At 39.6% G+C, this 14,960-nt stretch overlaps 1 protein-coding gene and 1 pseudogene across 4 annotated transcripts in view; one reads left to right on the top strand and one right to left on the bottom strand.

The window, feature by feature from the left end:
* The window catches only part of Scfd2 (sec1 family domain containing 2), a 406,746-nt gene extending 396,993 nt beyond the window's left edge, over positions 1 to 9,753 (bottom strand). For all 4 annotated transcript variants that reach the window (XR_001235725.1, XM_005392914.2, XM_013518524.1 and 1 more), the window contains exon 1: positions 8,788 to 9,753. Coding sequence is in view for 3 of the 4 variants with exons in the window: in XM_005392914.2 (XP_005392971.1) it covers positions 8,788 to 9,625 (838 nt within the window). In the remaining variant the exon portion in view is untranslated. The remainder of the gene's footprint in view (positions 1 to 8,787) is intronic.
* Positions 7,171 to 7,663, top strand: LOC102025063 (annotated as a pseudogene).
* Positions 9,754 to 14,960: the final 5,207 nt, after the last annotated feature.

Raw genomic sequence — 14,960 nt, 5'->3', positions numbered from 1 at the left:
GCTGTGCCACTGAGCTAAATCCCCAGCCCCTGAGCCTTAATTTCTTTAATCATGCAATGATAGATAATATTTAACTCCCTTAACGTAGTAAGAAAATCAAATAAGGTAATGTGAAAGTAATTTTGTGAGACAGAATTAAGACAATTCATTCTTCAATTTTAGGGAACATGATCTTAGCCTATAGGACAGCTAGCAGGTTGGGAGTTATATTTCCATAATACCATTTGGAAGCCCTATATCATCCTTAAGTCAGGATCAAACCATGTAGTCCAGGCTGGCCTCAAACTCAGAGCTTAAGTGTGATAAGCTAAATCACTATTTTCTTTCTTACGTTTTATTATAAACCCCAAATTTTACTATACACCAAATCATAGATTTTGAGAATATGTGCATACCTATTATATCTGTGAATGACTAATGATATGACTTTAAAATCTCAGAAGCAATTAGAAAAAAAGTGTGTTAACCTTAATAAATATCTAGTTGGCAACATTTAATCCACTCATTCATCCATTCATTCAATAAATAGGTACTGAATAGCTACTGTTTTCAAGCCACTGTTCTGGTTAATAAGCAGCAAATAAAAGAGACCCCCTGCACCACCACAAAGCTTTCATTCAAGGAGGAGAAGACAGACAATAATCAAACAATTAGTAGTGTCTGGCCATGATAAAAGCTATGCCAAAGAAAGCATAATACGGGGTTAGAGAGCATAAAGAAAGTGGTCAGGAAAGTAGCTATTTAAACAGAGGCTCAAAGGAAGCAAAAGGTAACAAGGTATTCATATGAACACCTGAAAGGAGAACACTCCAGGCAGTGATGAAGTGGAAATTCCAAAGCCCTGAGACTTATCACGCATGGTGGTGCATGCCTGGAATAGTAGAACTCTGCGTGGCTAAGACAAGATCTCACATTCCAGGTCAGTCTGGCGAACTTGGCAACTTAACCAGACTTTGCCTATGGATGGATGGATGCATGGATAGATTGGTGGGTGGGCGGATGGATGGACAGGACAGATGGACAGGACTGGAGATGTAGCTGAGTGCAAAGATTCAATACTTAGCACAAACAACAACAAACCCTGCGACATGTTTGGCTTGTCTAATAAATGACAAGGTGGCCAGTGTGCCTAGAAGGCAGTGTGTGAAGGGAGACTGAAGACAGGGATAAACCTAGGCAGGTCATGATGAGTGACCTGAAAATAATGGTAAGGAACTGATAGTAAGTATGACGGGAGGATGCTCAGGACTATGGGAATAAGTCCCAAGGCATGTGGGATTTATGCTTTGATGAGATCATACAAGAAACTGGGTTAACTGGTTGCTTATCTGTATATGCTTTGCATTTTTGTAGATCTTTAATTCTTAATTTTTTTTTACCATTTTCTTTACTCTGCTGTGCCAATCCTGCTTTGAGATTCAAAAGGAAGAATACTAATAACTGAACACTGGATTTGGTGATATAGAAGTCATTGAGGATTTTGACGAAGGAAGTGATCTGGGAGGGATTGGAAAATAAGTCAAATTGAAGGGGAATCAAGTGAAAATTACAGAAAATGATCGTGGGGACAGCATGTATAGACAACTCTTTCAAGTCTGCTATAAAATGGAACCAAAAACTAGAAACGAAGTTGGAGGAATATGTCTTAGTTACTTTTCTCATTGCCAAGACAAAATACCTGACACCCACAGTTAGAGGAGGAAAGGTTTATTTGGCTCACAGTTTGTAGAGCTTTCAGTCCATAACCAGCTGGCTCCAAGGCAGGGTGGCCTTGCAGAGGAGAAACAGGTCATAGCAGGCAGAAGGTAGCAAAGCAACCAGGGAGGACCACGACTCTTTCCATCTCTTAAATCTTATCCAGGTTATTTAGGGTGGATAGTGGTCACACCCTTAATCCTAGTGTCCCTGATCCTAGCATTGCATCATGAACCAATTCCAGTGTCACACACTCTAGATCCAGCAAGATACACTAATCACAGCCCACATGCTAAAAGTAACAATTTCAAACTTCAACTTATATATCCTATGAACTTTTCTTTCAAAATTGCTGTGGAGGGGCTGGGGATTTAGCTCAGTGGCACAGCGACTGCCTGGCAAGTGCAAGGTCATGAGTTTGATTCCTAGTACCAGAAAAAAAAAATTGCTGGAGAAATAAGCTATTTCCATGACAATGAATACCTCAAGAAATTCATGACTAAGAAACCAGGTTATAAAAAAATTCTTAAAGATATCCTAGAAAGAGACAACAAAGCCAACAATACCAGTAAGTCAACAAGTATGCATAAACCTGGTAGGAGGAGTAGCTAACCAAAAGAAAAAGAAAAAGGACCTCCAAAAAGGAAAATAATGCAATGACAAGGATAAGTTAATACCTTTCAGTAATAACTGTCAATGTGAATGGTCTCAATTTCTCAATCAAAACATACAGACTGGCAGAATGGATCAAGAAACAAAATTCAATAATATGCAATTACAAGAAACACATTTAATTCAAACAGAAACCCACAGATTAAAAATCAAAAGAGGGAAAACAGTATTCTATGCAATAGGACACTGAAAAAGAAAAGTAGCTATCTTAATTTCAAATGAAGTGGATTTCAAGTGAAAACTGATCAAAAGAGACCAAAAAGGTCACTAACATTGGTAATGGGAACAACTCAACAGGAAGAGATAGCAATTATAAACATATACACATCAATCACTGGCATACGAACTTCATAAAACATACTAATGGACATGGAAAATCAGAAAAATACCAAATAGTATTTTGGTATAATATAATACCAAATATAATTTTGTAAAAAAACTACAAATAGTTCAATTAGACAAAAGATCAATGAAAAAATATCAGAAAAATCAGAAAAATCAAACTTTCAAGTTGATTTAATAGGCATCAACAGAGCATTCCACCCATCAACAACAGAGTACACAACCTTCTGGGTAGTAAATGAGACTTTGCCTAAAACAGACCACACACACACTAGCCCATAAAGCATGTTTAAGCAAATGCAAAAGAATCCAAAACACCCCATGCATGTTATCAGATCATAGTGCAATGAAACTAGAAATCAATGGCAAAAGAAACAATGGAAAAATACAAACATGAATATTAAACAATACCCTCTTTAATAATTCATGGATAACAGGTGAAATTAAGAAAGAAATTAGACAATTCCTGGAATCAAATGATAATGCCAGAACAATATACCAGAACTTCTGGTACACAATGAAAGCAGTCCTCTGAGGGGAGTTTATAGCAGTGAATGGCCACATCAGAAAAACAGAGCAAGCCCAAATAAATAACCTAACCATGTCCCTCAAGGTCCTATAAAAGTAAGAAAAATACAAATCTAAAGCTAGTGTGAGAAAGGAAATTAATGACATAGAGACTAAAAAGAAAAAATACAAAGAATGAATGAATCAAAGAGTTGGTTCTTTGAACAAATAAACAAAATAGACAAACTTTTAGCCAGTCTTACAAGAAAAGACTCAAGTCTATGCAATTAGAAATGAAAAAGGCAAAATTACAATGGTTCCTACTGAAATCCAGAAGATCATTGTTAACTATTTGGAAAACTAGTATACTAATTCAAAAGAAATAGATAAATTCCTAGATACCTTTGAACTACCAAAGATCAAGCAAGACAATATAAAAGTTCTGAACAATCCAGTATCAAAGAGACTAAAAAATTACCAACTAAGAAGAGCCCAAGTCCCAACAGATTTACTGCCAAATTCTTCAAGAACTTTAGAGAAGATGTAATGCCAATACTCCTGAAATTTTTTAATGAAATCAAAAGGAAAGGAATACTCCCAAAGTCATTTCTGGAAACAAGCATTACCCTTATTCCACAACCAGGAAAAGACCCAACCAAAAAGAACTACTAGTCAATCTGTTTAATCAACATCAATGCAAAAGTCCCCAATAAGATACTGGCAAAAAGAATGCAGTAAATCATCAAAAAGATCATATATCATGACCAAGCAGGATTCATTCCAGGGATACAGGGATAGTTCAATATATGCAAATCTGTAAACTTAATACACCACACGAACAGAAACAAAGACAAAAATTACACAATTATCTCAATTGATGCAGAAGAAGCATTTAACAAAATCCAACATCTATTCATGATAAAAACACTGAAGAAAATAGGTATAGAAGAAAATTTTCTTAATCTGATGAAAGTCATTTATGACAAACCTACTGCCAATATTATATTAAATTAAAACCATTAACAACTACTTTGTAAACCTGCATGCCAATAAGTTGGAGAATTCAGAAAAATGAATAGATTTTTAAATAAATTTAAGTATCAACCACACGCCTATAATTCCAGCACTTAGGAGGCTGAGGCAGGAGGATCACTGTGAGTTCTGGACCAGCCTGGAAGAGTTCAAGGCCAGCCTGTATTACATGGTGAGACCCTATCTCAAAAAACAAAAAATGAATATCAAAGCTGAATGAAGAAGACTTAAAAGCCCAAATAATCCAACAGGAAAGGAAATTGAAGCAGTAATAAAAAAATCCACCAACTAAGAAAAGCCCACTTCTGGGTAGGTTAAACTAGTTAATCATGCAAAAATTTAAAGGAAGGTCTAAGACCACTACTCCTCAAGCTTTTTAATCAAATTGAAAGGGAAGGAATATTTGTAAAATCATTCCTAAAAGCTACCATTACCCTGATTCCAAAACCAGACAAGGATAAAACCAAGAGACAACTATAGACCAATCTTTTTAATGAATATAGAGCAAAACTTCTCAATAAGATACCCATAAATAGAATGCAACAAATCATCAAAAAGACTATACATTATGACCAAGTAGGCTTTACCCAGTGATACAAAAATGGTTTGAGTTAATACACAAGTCAACAATAAACAAATCAATAAATGTAATAAGTCATATAAATAGAAGGAAGGACAAAAATCACACAATCATCTCAACAGACACAAAAAAAGCCTTTCATAAAATGTAACATCCTTCCATGACAAAAATACCGAAGAAAATACATATAAACAGATCTTATCTCAACATGATAAAAAGCCTTTCATGCCAAATCTACAGCCAACATCCTATTAAATGGAGAGAAGCTGAAAGCTTTCCCTCTAAAATGAAGAACAGGAAAAGGATGTTCTGTATCACCACTCCTGTTTAACACAGTACTCACAGCATAGCGAGAGCAATGGGCAAAAATGAAACATATGGATACATACAGAAAAAAGTTAAATTATCATTATTTGCAGATGACATGACCTCTACTTGGAAAAACCTCACAAAATTCATGAAAAGACTCTTAGAAATAACCACTTACCAGTTCTATTATTTAATAGAGAACAACCAAAAATCGCATATATTTTTCATTAATTTTAGAAGGTAACATAAAATGTAAAAATGACAATTTTATCAAATTTATTCAATACAAGAATCAACTGATTGAAATGACACCTGCCCAAGTAATGCTTGGGACAGTCAGTGCATTAAACAAATGTGCTGCCCCAGTGATGCTTGGTAAACTATTAAGTGGTTCATAACCAAATTTAATAATGTAAATACAAAATCAACATACAAAAATCAATAGCATTTCTCTATACTAATAATAAACCCACTTTGGCCAGACGTTGTGGCGCATACCTGTAATCCCAGCACTTGGGAGGCTGAGGCAGGAGGATCATTGCGAGTTTGAGACCAGCCTGGGCTACAAAGTGAGCTCAAGGTCAGCCTGAACTGCATAGTGAGACCCTGCCTCAAAAAAACAATAATAATAATAATAATAATAATGATATTAAAAAAACTCACTGAGAAAGAAATTAGGAAAAAAATATCATGCACACTAGCACCAAGAAAAATTAAACACACAGGACTTAACCTAAATAAGGAAGTGAAAACTATAGCAGTCTGAAAACAGGGAATCAAAGAGGATATCAGAAAATGGAAAGATATCCTCTGTTCCTAGACAGGCAGAACCAATGTAGTCAAAATGGACATATTTCCAAAACTGTTAAACATATTTAATGCAATCCCTACAAAAATATCAATATCATTTCTCCAGAACTAAAGTAAACAATCCTAAAGTGCATATGGAACCAAGAGAGGTCTAGAATAGCTGAAGCAGTTCTGGGCAACAAGGGCAAGGCAGAAGGCATCACCATCCCAGACTTCAAGTTATACTAAAAAGCTACAGTGATACAAAACAGTATAGTATGGTCAAAAAAACCCATAGACTTGTATATCAACGGAACAGGATAGAGGATACACAAACAACTCTATGCATACTCAGCTACCTTACTTTTGACAAAGGGGCCAAATACTTTTGCTGGAGGAAAGATAGCCTTGTTAATAAATGGTGGCTGGGAAAACTGGCTGTCCACATGCAAAAGATTTAACCTAGGTCAGTATCTCTCACCGTGCACTAAACTAAAATCAAAATGGATCAAATGTCTACATATTAAAACAGAAGGTTGCTTTAATCTGCTGGAAGGTAAATCGAATGTCTACATATTAAACAAAGTAGGTAAAACTCTTAAGACACAGATATAGACAAAGACTTTCTGAACAGAACCCCAGTGCTTAAGAAATAATGAGCAAATGGGATCACACTGAATTACAAAGCTTCTGCACAGCAACAGAAACCACCAACAGAGTGAAAAGACAGCCTACAGAATGAGGAAAAAACTGCCAACTACTCCTCAGACAAAAGACTAATATCTAGACTATATAAAGAACTCAAAAAATTAGACACGCCCCAGATTCAAAGAACCAATCAAAACAAATAAATAAATAGACGCTTCTCAGATGAAGAAACACAAATGGTCAATAAATACATGAAAATATGTTTGACATTGCCGGTCATTGGGAAAATGCAAATTAAAATAACACTGAGATTCCACCTCACTTGAGAAGGAACGATTATCTTCAAGAAATCAAATAACAAATGCTGCAGAGGCTGAGGGGAAAAGGAACACTTTTTCTTTGTTGGTAGGAATGTAAACTGCCACAACCACTGCAGAAATCAATTTGGAGATTTCTCAAAATATTGAAAATAGAAAGTCCATTTGACCCAGTTATTCTCCTTGTAGGTATCTTTCCAAAAGACTTCAAGACATCGTATTACCAGAAGGTACCAGCACCAAGTAATATGCATACTCATATTAATAGCAGCTTGCAGCATGGCCAACCAACTGACTGAAGAGAGGACTACACAAGTCAAAGAAGCTTTTTCACTATTTGACAAGGATAGTGATGGAACTATAGCCACCAAGGAACTGGTTACTGTAATGAGGTCTCTTGAGCAGAATTCCACGGAAGCAGAGTTACAGGGCCTGATTAATGAAGTACATGCGATGGTAACGGTACAACGGACTTCTCTGAATTTCTGACAATGGTGGCAAGAAAAATGAAAGAGACCAACAGTGAAGAAGAAATTAGAGAAGCACTCTAAATTACGTGTTTGGCAAAGATGCCAAAGGTTTTGTACGTGCAGCAGAGCTTCACCATATGACAGCAAACCTTGGAGAGAAGTTAACAGATGAAGGGGTTGATAAAATGATCAGGAAAACAGGTATCAATGGTGACAGTCATGTAAAGTATGAAGAGTTTGTACAAATGATGACAGCAGCAAAGGCTACACTTTCAGGGATCATTTCTATAGTATGTTACTAGAGAAGTTTCTCTGATCATGTAGAGTACCAAATGATGACAGCAAAGTGAAGACATTCTACAGAATATTAGACTTGTTGTACAAAATTGTTTATTTGCATTTTCTTTGTTTGTAACTTCTCTGTAAAAGGTGCCCCTTGCTATCAAATAAATATGCATGCATAGCAATGAGGACTTAATTTTTCCATGTTTTCTTCCCTTATCTTACTGTCATTGTCCTGAAACCTTATTTTAGAAAACTGATACTAACACATTGCATGTGGCTTACTCTGAATATAAGGACTTCTAAACTTAGATGGAGTTGGTCAAATGAGGGGATATCTGGGTTATGCCTTTTTTTAAGTAGTTTTCTTTAGGAACTGTCTGAATGTTGTTGTTGAAGTGTGGAGTTGTAACCTTCATAGACCATGGACAGTCAACAATGTGCACTTAAAAGTTGCACTATTGCAAATTGCAATACCTGCACTATTGCAGGTATATTTTCCAGGTATTCATACACTATTTTTTGTGTTGTTAGTCTTATACCAGAAACATTTTCTTTTACTGTTACTTGCTTTTTAAACTTTGTTCAGCCACTTAAAGAAAATCTTCTGGCACTATTTGCTCCAAATCCATTCCAAGTTTTATGTTCCTTTTTCAAAAAAAAAAAAAGTTACAATTTATCTCCCAAAGAAAGAAAGAACCTATAGCTAGCTGGGCATGGCCAGCACATGCCTGTAATCCCCGCATTCTGGGAGACTAAAACAGGTTCAAGCCCACTTAAGATGGATTGTTGTCAATACTGACATCTGCAAATTTTTTAAAGGTTTCCAAGTGTACAGTTATCTACAGAAGCATAATTCCATTTTCCAGTCTTCTGAGCTAAATGCAGTTGTTTTAACAAATCAATGCACGCTGAGGCCATATTTACCTAGGATAGCAACTAACAAATTATGCTGTAATTACTTACTTTGGCCTCTAAACGATACTAAACTTTAAACGCTGTGTGAATAGGAACTATGCCCATCGAGGTCATCTTTTATCCCCACCCTGACATACAGCAAGAGGCAATGCATATATGCTGAATCAGTGACAGTCCCAGAACCCTGGAGAGTGATTATGAAGAACTCCATGGCAATGCCACCTACCTGTGAGATCCAAAGTTCTGTCCACAAAGACCACAGATGCCCTGCCTGTAGCAGTCTTCCTCCTGTTCTTGGCAGGGGCATAATTGGCCAGATCTGCAGCGATGACTCGACTGAGGGCACCCACAGCAAAACACTCCTCCCGAACCCCCAAATGCTCACACAAGGAACTGAGGCCTGACACCAGACACCTCATCTGCAGCATCAGCTCTGGGGTCAGGGCAGTGGAATCCACCTCACCCAGGCTTCCCAGCCTCCTCTTGTCCGGCCGGGCACTGTTAAGGAGATGCACATCCTGGGGCAGTAGCGGGAAAAGGGAAGCAAAGGCCGGAGTCAAGGCAAGGTAGGGAGCAACAGGCGAGAGCAACAACGGGACGTGCAGCACCTCTGCCGTGTAGTTCATGCTGCCCATCCACTCACACAGCTTCTCTTCCAGCTGCTCGAACACCGGCTGCTGTCCCTCCAGCTCGGCCGCCGCAGCCGCTGGCACGTGGTTAGCCGTGAGGTGGACAGCGTGGCTCAAGGCGGTGACCACCACACAGTACCGGAAGTGACTGCGGCAGACGATGTCTCGTAGTGCCTCCACGGTCCGGCCTTTCAGCAGGCAGCTCAACACAAACACCGCCTTGGGCTGCTCGGCTGTGCCGCCCACCGCCTTGGGCTCAAACTCCCGCAGGGGGCACCCAGGACTCCCCACCGCCTCCACAAGACGTGTGGACCCGCAGCACCAGTGCAGACTCTCCGCGCAGGCGGCATCGAGGTACACCACGGCCCGTTTCACTTTGGCCAGCACCTGCTCCCAGCCTTGCTGGGTAAAGGACAGCACGCCCGGGGCGCTCATGGTTCGGGATTCGCACAAACCGCGAAACGGGATGCAGGAACCTGTACCTGAACTCACAGCTTCCGGAAGTTGGTTCCCTCAGACTTTGACAGTCAACACAGTACACGTGGTCCCCTTCTCCTACACGACACAAGTAGAGCGCGCGCGGCGATGACGTAGCGGAGCGCTGATTGGTTAGTGGGGAGGCGGGATGGGGAAGTGGGCGGGTCTCCGAGCCTCGGGGCTTCCTCAAAAGATCGCCGGGAGAGGCTGAAGGCTTTCATTTTCATCAGTGTTTCTGTACAGCGATTGCTTTTCCCTGCTACCTGAGAATTGTAGGGAATAACAAGAAACCTCATCTCAAAAGTGCTATCTGCCTTGGATATGAACAGATCTCTGAAAGTATGGTCCCTTAACACCTGAACAGCCAGAAAAAAAGCAATAAAAACACCGGACTGCTGTGTAATGTTTTGTAGTTTATAGACTGCATTAACATACATTATTCACACGAACCTCGTCTGAAAAAAAATACTGACCTCATTTTAACTTTCTCCATTTTTTCCCCACTTTGTTCCTGAATCTCGATCTGCTTTAAAACGCCTGGAGTCTAGTTCTTCCTCTCCATCCTTGCTGCCACCTCAGCACAGCAAGTCACTTACGGAAACAGCTGCAGTGATGCCTGTCACTTCCTCGCTTCGCTTCTCTTCCTGCTACAATTCAATTTTCTCCCCGAGTGGGTTCTGTCATTTTCCTACTTACAAGCTTCACTTAGACTACTTGACTATGGGACATTACCAGACTCCTTAAAACATACCAAAATATTTCACGATTCCTCAATTTCTCTCCAGCTATTCCTAGCCTAGAACAATATGCACCCACACACTGAAACCAACAGGCTGAACCAGAATGTTTCATGGGTTCAGGTTTTCAACCAATAACTATTAAGCACTTACTAAATATAATCTCTGCACCAAGCTCCAAATATGCAGTGGGTCTGTTATGGTTTGGGGGTATTTTGCAAGGGAAAACAATAATATAATACAGGACACATATTTTATAAGATTATTTATAATAGTCATCCAAAGAATGATATACGGAAGACTGTAGGAAATCTGTCCACACGCTAAGACCAAGGAAACTAGCCGAGGGCCTGGATCCCACGGAAATGTCCTGCATGAGTCCAGCTGAAGACCTAGAGCTCATAACAATGCCTCCCACAAACCCAATGGGAGGCGCAGAGCCCATAACAATATCTCATGCAGGCCTGTTTCACGGATCTGCGCTGGGAAGGACCAAAGGTCAGTGGTGGAATGTAGGAAGTCTGTGCCAGAAGGATTAAGGATCTGTGCTAGCGGGCTGAGGGATCGGCACTGGAGCCAGGAAGCAATACCCAAAGTAAGAACCAGAGCTCTCCCAGAAGGTACCACAGCCATCCTTAGCAACAGTCAGGTCCCAAGCTCCTCCAGTGGTGAAGACAGCTGAGTTCCCATCAGGAAAGCCAATGCAGCAAGCTTCTTCAGGAGACTGAGCTGTGCACCTTCTTCCCCTCCAGAGCCAGGACACAATGCTCAGAGTGAGGACCAGAGCTCCCCCAAAGTGAACTGAAGCTATTCTCAGTGCCAACAAGACCCCAAGCTCCTTGGAGGATGAAAACAGCCAAGTTCATCAGGAAAGCCAGCATGACGAGCTCCTCCAAAATAACCAATAGCTCCTTAAAACTTCTACCAGGTCCCAACAGCCTCTCTCAGCTCCCAATAGCCTAATTTCTTCTCCAGTTCTGCCCCTTATGCTGCTGGCGACAATCCTCAGGTGGGCCTCCCACACTCAGCACCATGCTTACTCATTTCAGCTGGGGGTTATAAGTTGACCACCAGTTGTCAATCCACTACAGGGTCATACCGTTGTAAGGGCACTTACAGAATAACAGACTTGTAGGCATATTGTACCAAAGCTAGAAATCAGTTCATAAGCTGAGACTATGCTCATGCTGCCTATCACATAGTCAGCCTTGACTGTCTATTTCTCTTTGCTAATGTGCTGTGTTCAGCTTGTGTTTTCCTTAGTGAGAGAAATGCATCTTGTTTCCAACTTGCTTCAAGAACTTCATGTCTGGGACAGATTGTCCCAGTCAAGGACCAATTTAACTCTACTTGTTCCACTCACACCACTCCCCTCCTTCCCAGAATGTTAAACAATTCCTTTTAAGTAAACCTGCCTGAAGATATATGACATAATTCTTGTATTCTACATAACAATCATGTACTAACCTGCTATCAGGTTCGTAATTCCCACTCACAAGCCCTATTTAAACTGAACTCAAACTTCACTCTGGGCTGATGATTTGAGCCTCCGGGCTCCCCAGCCTGCTAGTGTAATAAAAGTTGCCTTCTAACTCCTCGATGCAGAGTCTTCCCATTTGGATCGATATTGGTTTTTCTGCCACAGTATAAATTACATTACCTGATCCACTAAGAATTTATTCCTGGTAAATTCTTACTGGCCCAAAATACTCTTTCCTATTATACCTTCCAGGTGAATGTTTTCGCAACTCACCACCTACACTAATCTGTCCTCTTCAACTGCTGACTCGCAGCACTCAGTTGAAAAGCATGCTAAATATTTCCCATATCATTAGGTAACTTTTGACATACTTCCTTTCTTAACATATCTGTTCTGCTAGACTATGTATCAGAGGCCTGGGACCCTTACCTAGAAGGTAACTGAATTTTCAATTAATATTCATATAATAATACACTCAACAACTTTCAGGGAATATATGTGATACTCCAGACATGTATTATACACAATATAATCTATATCAGGATATAAAGAGAAGAAAGGTGCAACCCTGCTTTCAAAAAAATATGAGGGCCTGGGATATAGCTCAGCAGCATAAGCACTTGCCTGGCAAGTCTGAGGTCATGAGTTCAATTCCCGGTACCAAAAGAAATATAATAAAATAAAAAGACCAATACATGTAAAACAAATGCAAGAAAATGTCACAGAAGTAACAATTTAAAAATACGTAAGAGTTATAAAGGGAGAAAAATAACATCTGACAGAAAAGGGGAAATAATCAGAAGCAGTTTCACAAAGTACAGTACTGTGGTTTTGAGTTGCCTTCAAAGAAGGTCAGGTGTTTGCCAGGTGCACAGGATGGGGAGGAGTATTCCTGGCAGTCCAGGAAAAGAGTGCAGCCTGAATAAACACATGAAACAGTAGAGCGTGTTCTCTAGAACTACAGATGGGAGAGGACAGTCTCAGATTTAATACGATATGGGCATAGTCCCAAACGTAGACTTCTGAGATGGAGCAAACGATGACCCAAGTGTAGGCTGCTGAGATGGAGTGAATAATGAAGAGTGTTACCTAGTTAGACTCCAGAAAGTCAAAAAATATGAGATAAAGAAGGAGATGTGAGTTGTTCACTATTGTGCCCAGTATTAGAGAAAAAGAAAGATTGTGGATTGTACTTCCATGTTATCTTTGAATGAAGGAAAATGAAGATGGAAGTGTACAGCTGGTTAATGTAGGTGGTATGAACTGGAGGAAAAGAGTATTTTCACAGAAAAGCGATACTATATTCATCTGGAAGTGGCCTACAAGAGCCAGGGAAATGGCGTACAATCTCCCTGGTACAAGCTGAAAGATAATGGTGGCTCTGTAGTATAGAAAGATAGGAAATGCTGTCCTTGGAAACAGATTGGATTTCAGTTTAAGATACATCTTTCTGCTTGTTTTTTTCTTTCTTTTTATTTTCCAAGAATTGAAAACAGGCTCTTACATACATTAAGCTTGTGCTCTACCACTTAACTATCACAGTCCTTTTCTGCTAAAATATTGAGTTGGATGTGTACACAAAATAAAACAAAGGTAGTCAGGTTTGCAAGAGCAATAAAGAAGAAAGTACAGAGATTGTCATAATTCAGATTTTTATAAGAAAAAGTACTACATACTAGATTTAAACAACACAAGTTTTATTTCTTATACTTCTGATGCCTGCTGTGTTAGTCAGCTTTCTGTTGCTGTGATCAAATACCTGATAAAATCAAATAAGGGAGGAAAGATTTGTTTTGGTTCAGGATTTTAGAGATTTCAGTCCATGGTTAGCTGGCTCCAGTGCCTTAGATCTGTGGGAAGCAGAAACATCAGATTAGAAGGGTATGTTGGGGGAAATTTGCTCACCTCACGGCAGCCAGAAAACATTGGAAAGCACCAGAGAAAAAGTGGCCAAGGATGTAGTCCCCAGCATCACACCCTTATGTTCCACTCCTTCCACTAAGCCCCACCTCCTTTTTCTATTACCTCCCAATAATGCCATCAAATTATGATCACATCAATGGATTGATCCACTAATGAAATTAGAGCCCTTGTGACTCAATCACTTTAAAAGCCCACTAGCTGGAAACCAAGGTATCAACACTATGAGCCTCTTGGAGGACGTTTTAGACAACAACAACTATAACAGTTGGAAAGTCCAAGATCAAGGTACTAGGATGGAATAGCTTTGATAAGGAGTGTCTTCCTCGTTTACAAATGATGGTTATCTTTGAGCTATGTCCTCACCTTTGCAGAGAAAAGAAAAAAAAGCACGAAAGCTCACCTGCCTCTTCTTATGAGGACACTAATCCCTTCCCATTATGGAGGACCAAATTACTGCTATAGCTTCAAACACCGTCATATTGGGGATCAGAGCTTCAACACAGGAATGGTTGGGGAAGGGAGGCTTCATATAGCCTGCAGCAGAGATGCGAGGGAATGACATTAAAACAGCTGGCAAAAAGTGACGAACAATGACGTGATATGGAAGACTTCTAAAAGCTGGGCACCACAACTATAGAACCACACACAATTTTACAAGTTATCAGTGCATGAAAGAGTTCATAGGCCACATGACAGGGAGCTTGGATTTCATTTTACATATAAGAGTAAGGTATCATTACAGGACTTTGTTACTTGAATTTCAGTAAAGATAGAGAGGTATAGATTTGGGATGTATATGTTATACGAAGAACTAAAAGGCTTTGCTAATAGATTTGTATAGATGTCACAGGAACAGATGAAAGAAAAAGAAGAAACAAGAACAATTATTTGTAGGGGCTGAAACTGTTAGTCGGATCATTGGTATTTATACCAAAATGTGGAGGCCTAGGGGCACAGGAGTGGGACAACAAAGATTTGAGAGAAGAATTTACAAGTTTGTTTTGGACACAAATTTGAAATGCCTACAAAATATCTAAGAGTCATCTGGTGAATCATCAGAGTGATGCAATGTCCTAAGCACAAGGAGAAGTTAAGACTGTAGGTAGAAATTTAGTTGTTGGATCCCCAATTACACAGATGGTATTAAAAGTAC

This window comes from Chinchilla lanigera, unplaced genomic scaffold (assembly GCF_000276665.1).
Source record: "Chinchilla lanigera isolate Chin_1 unplaced genomic scaffold, ChiLan1.0 scaffold00046, whole genome shotgun sequence".
Lineage (NCBI taxonomy): Eukaryota > Metazoa > Chordata > Mammalia > Rodentia > Chinchillidae > Chinchilla > Chinchilla lanigera.
Note: the sequence above shows the minus strand (reverse complement) of the source record. Positions and strands in the feature narration are given on the sequence as shown.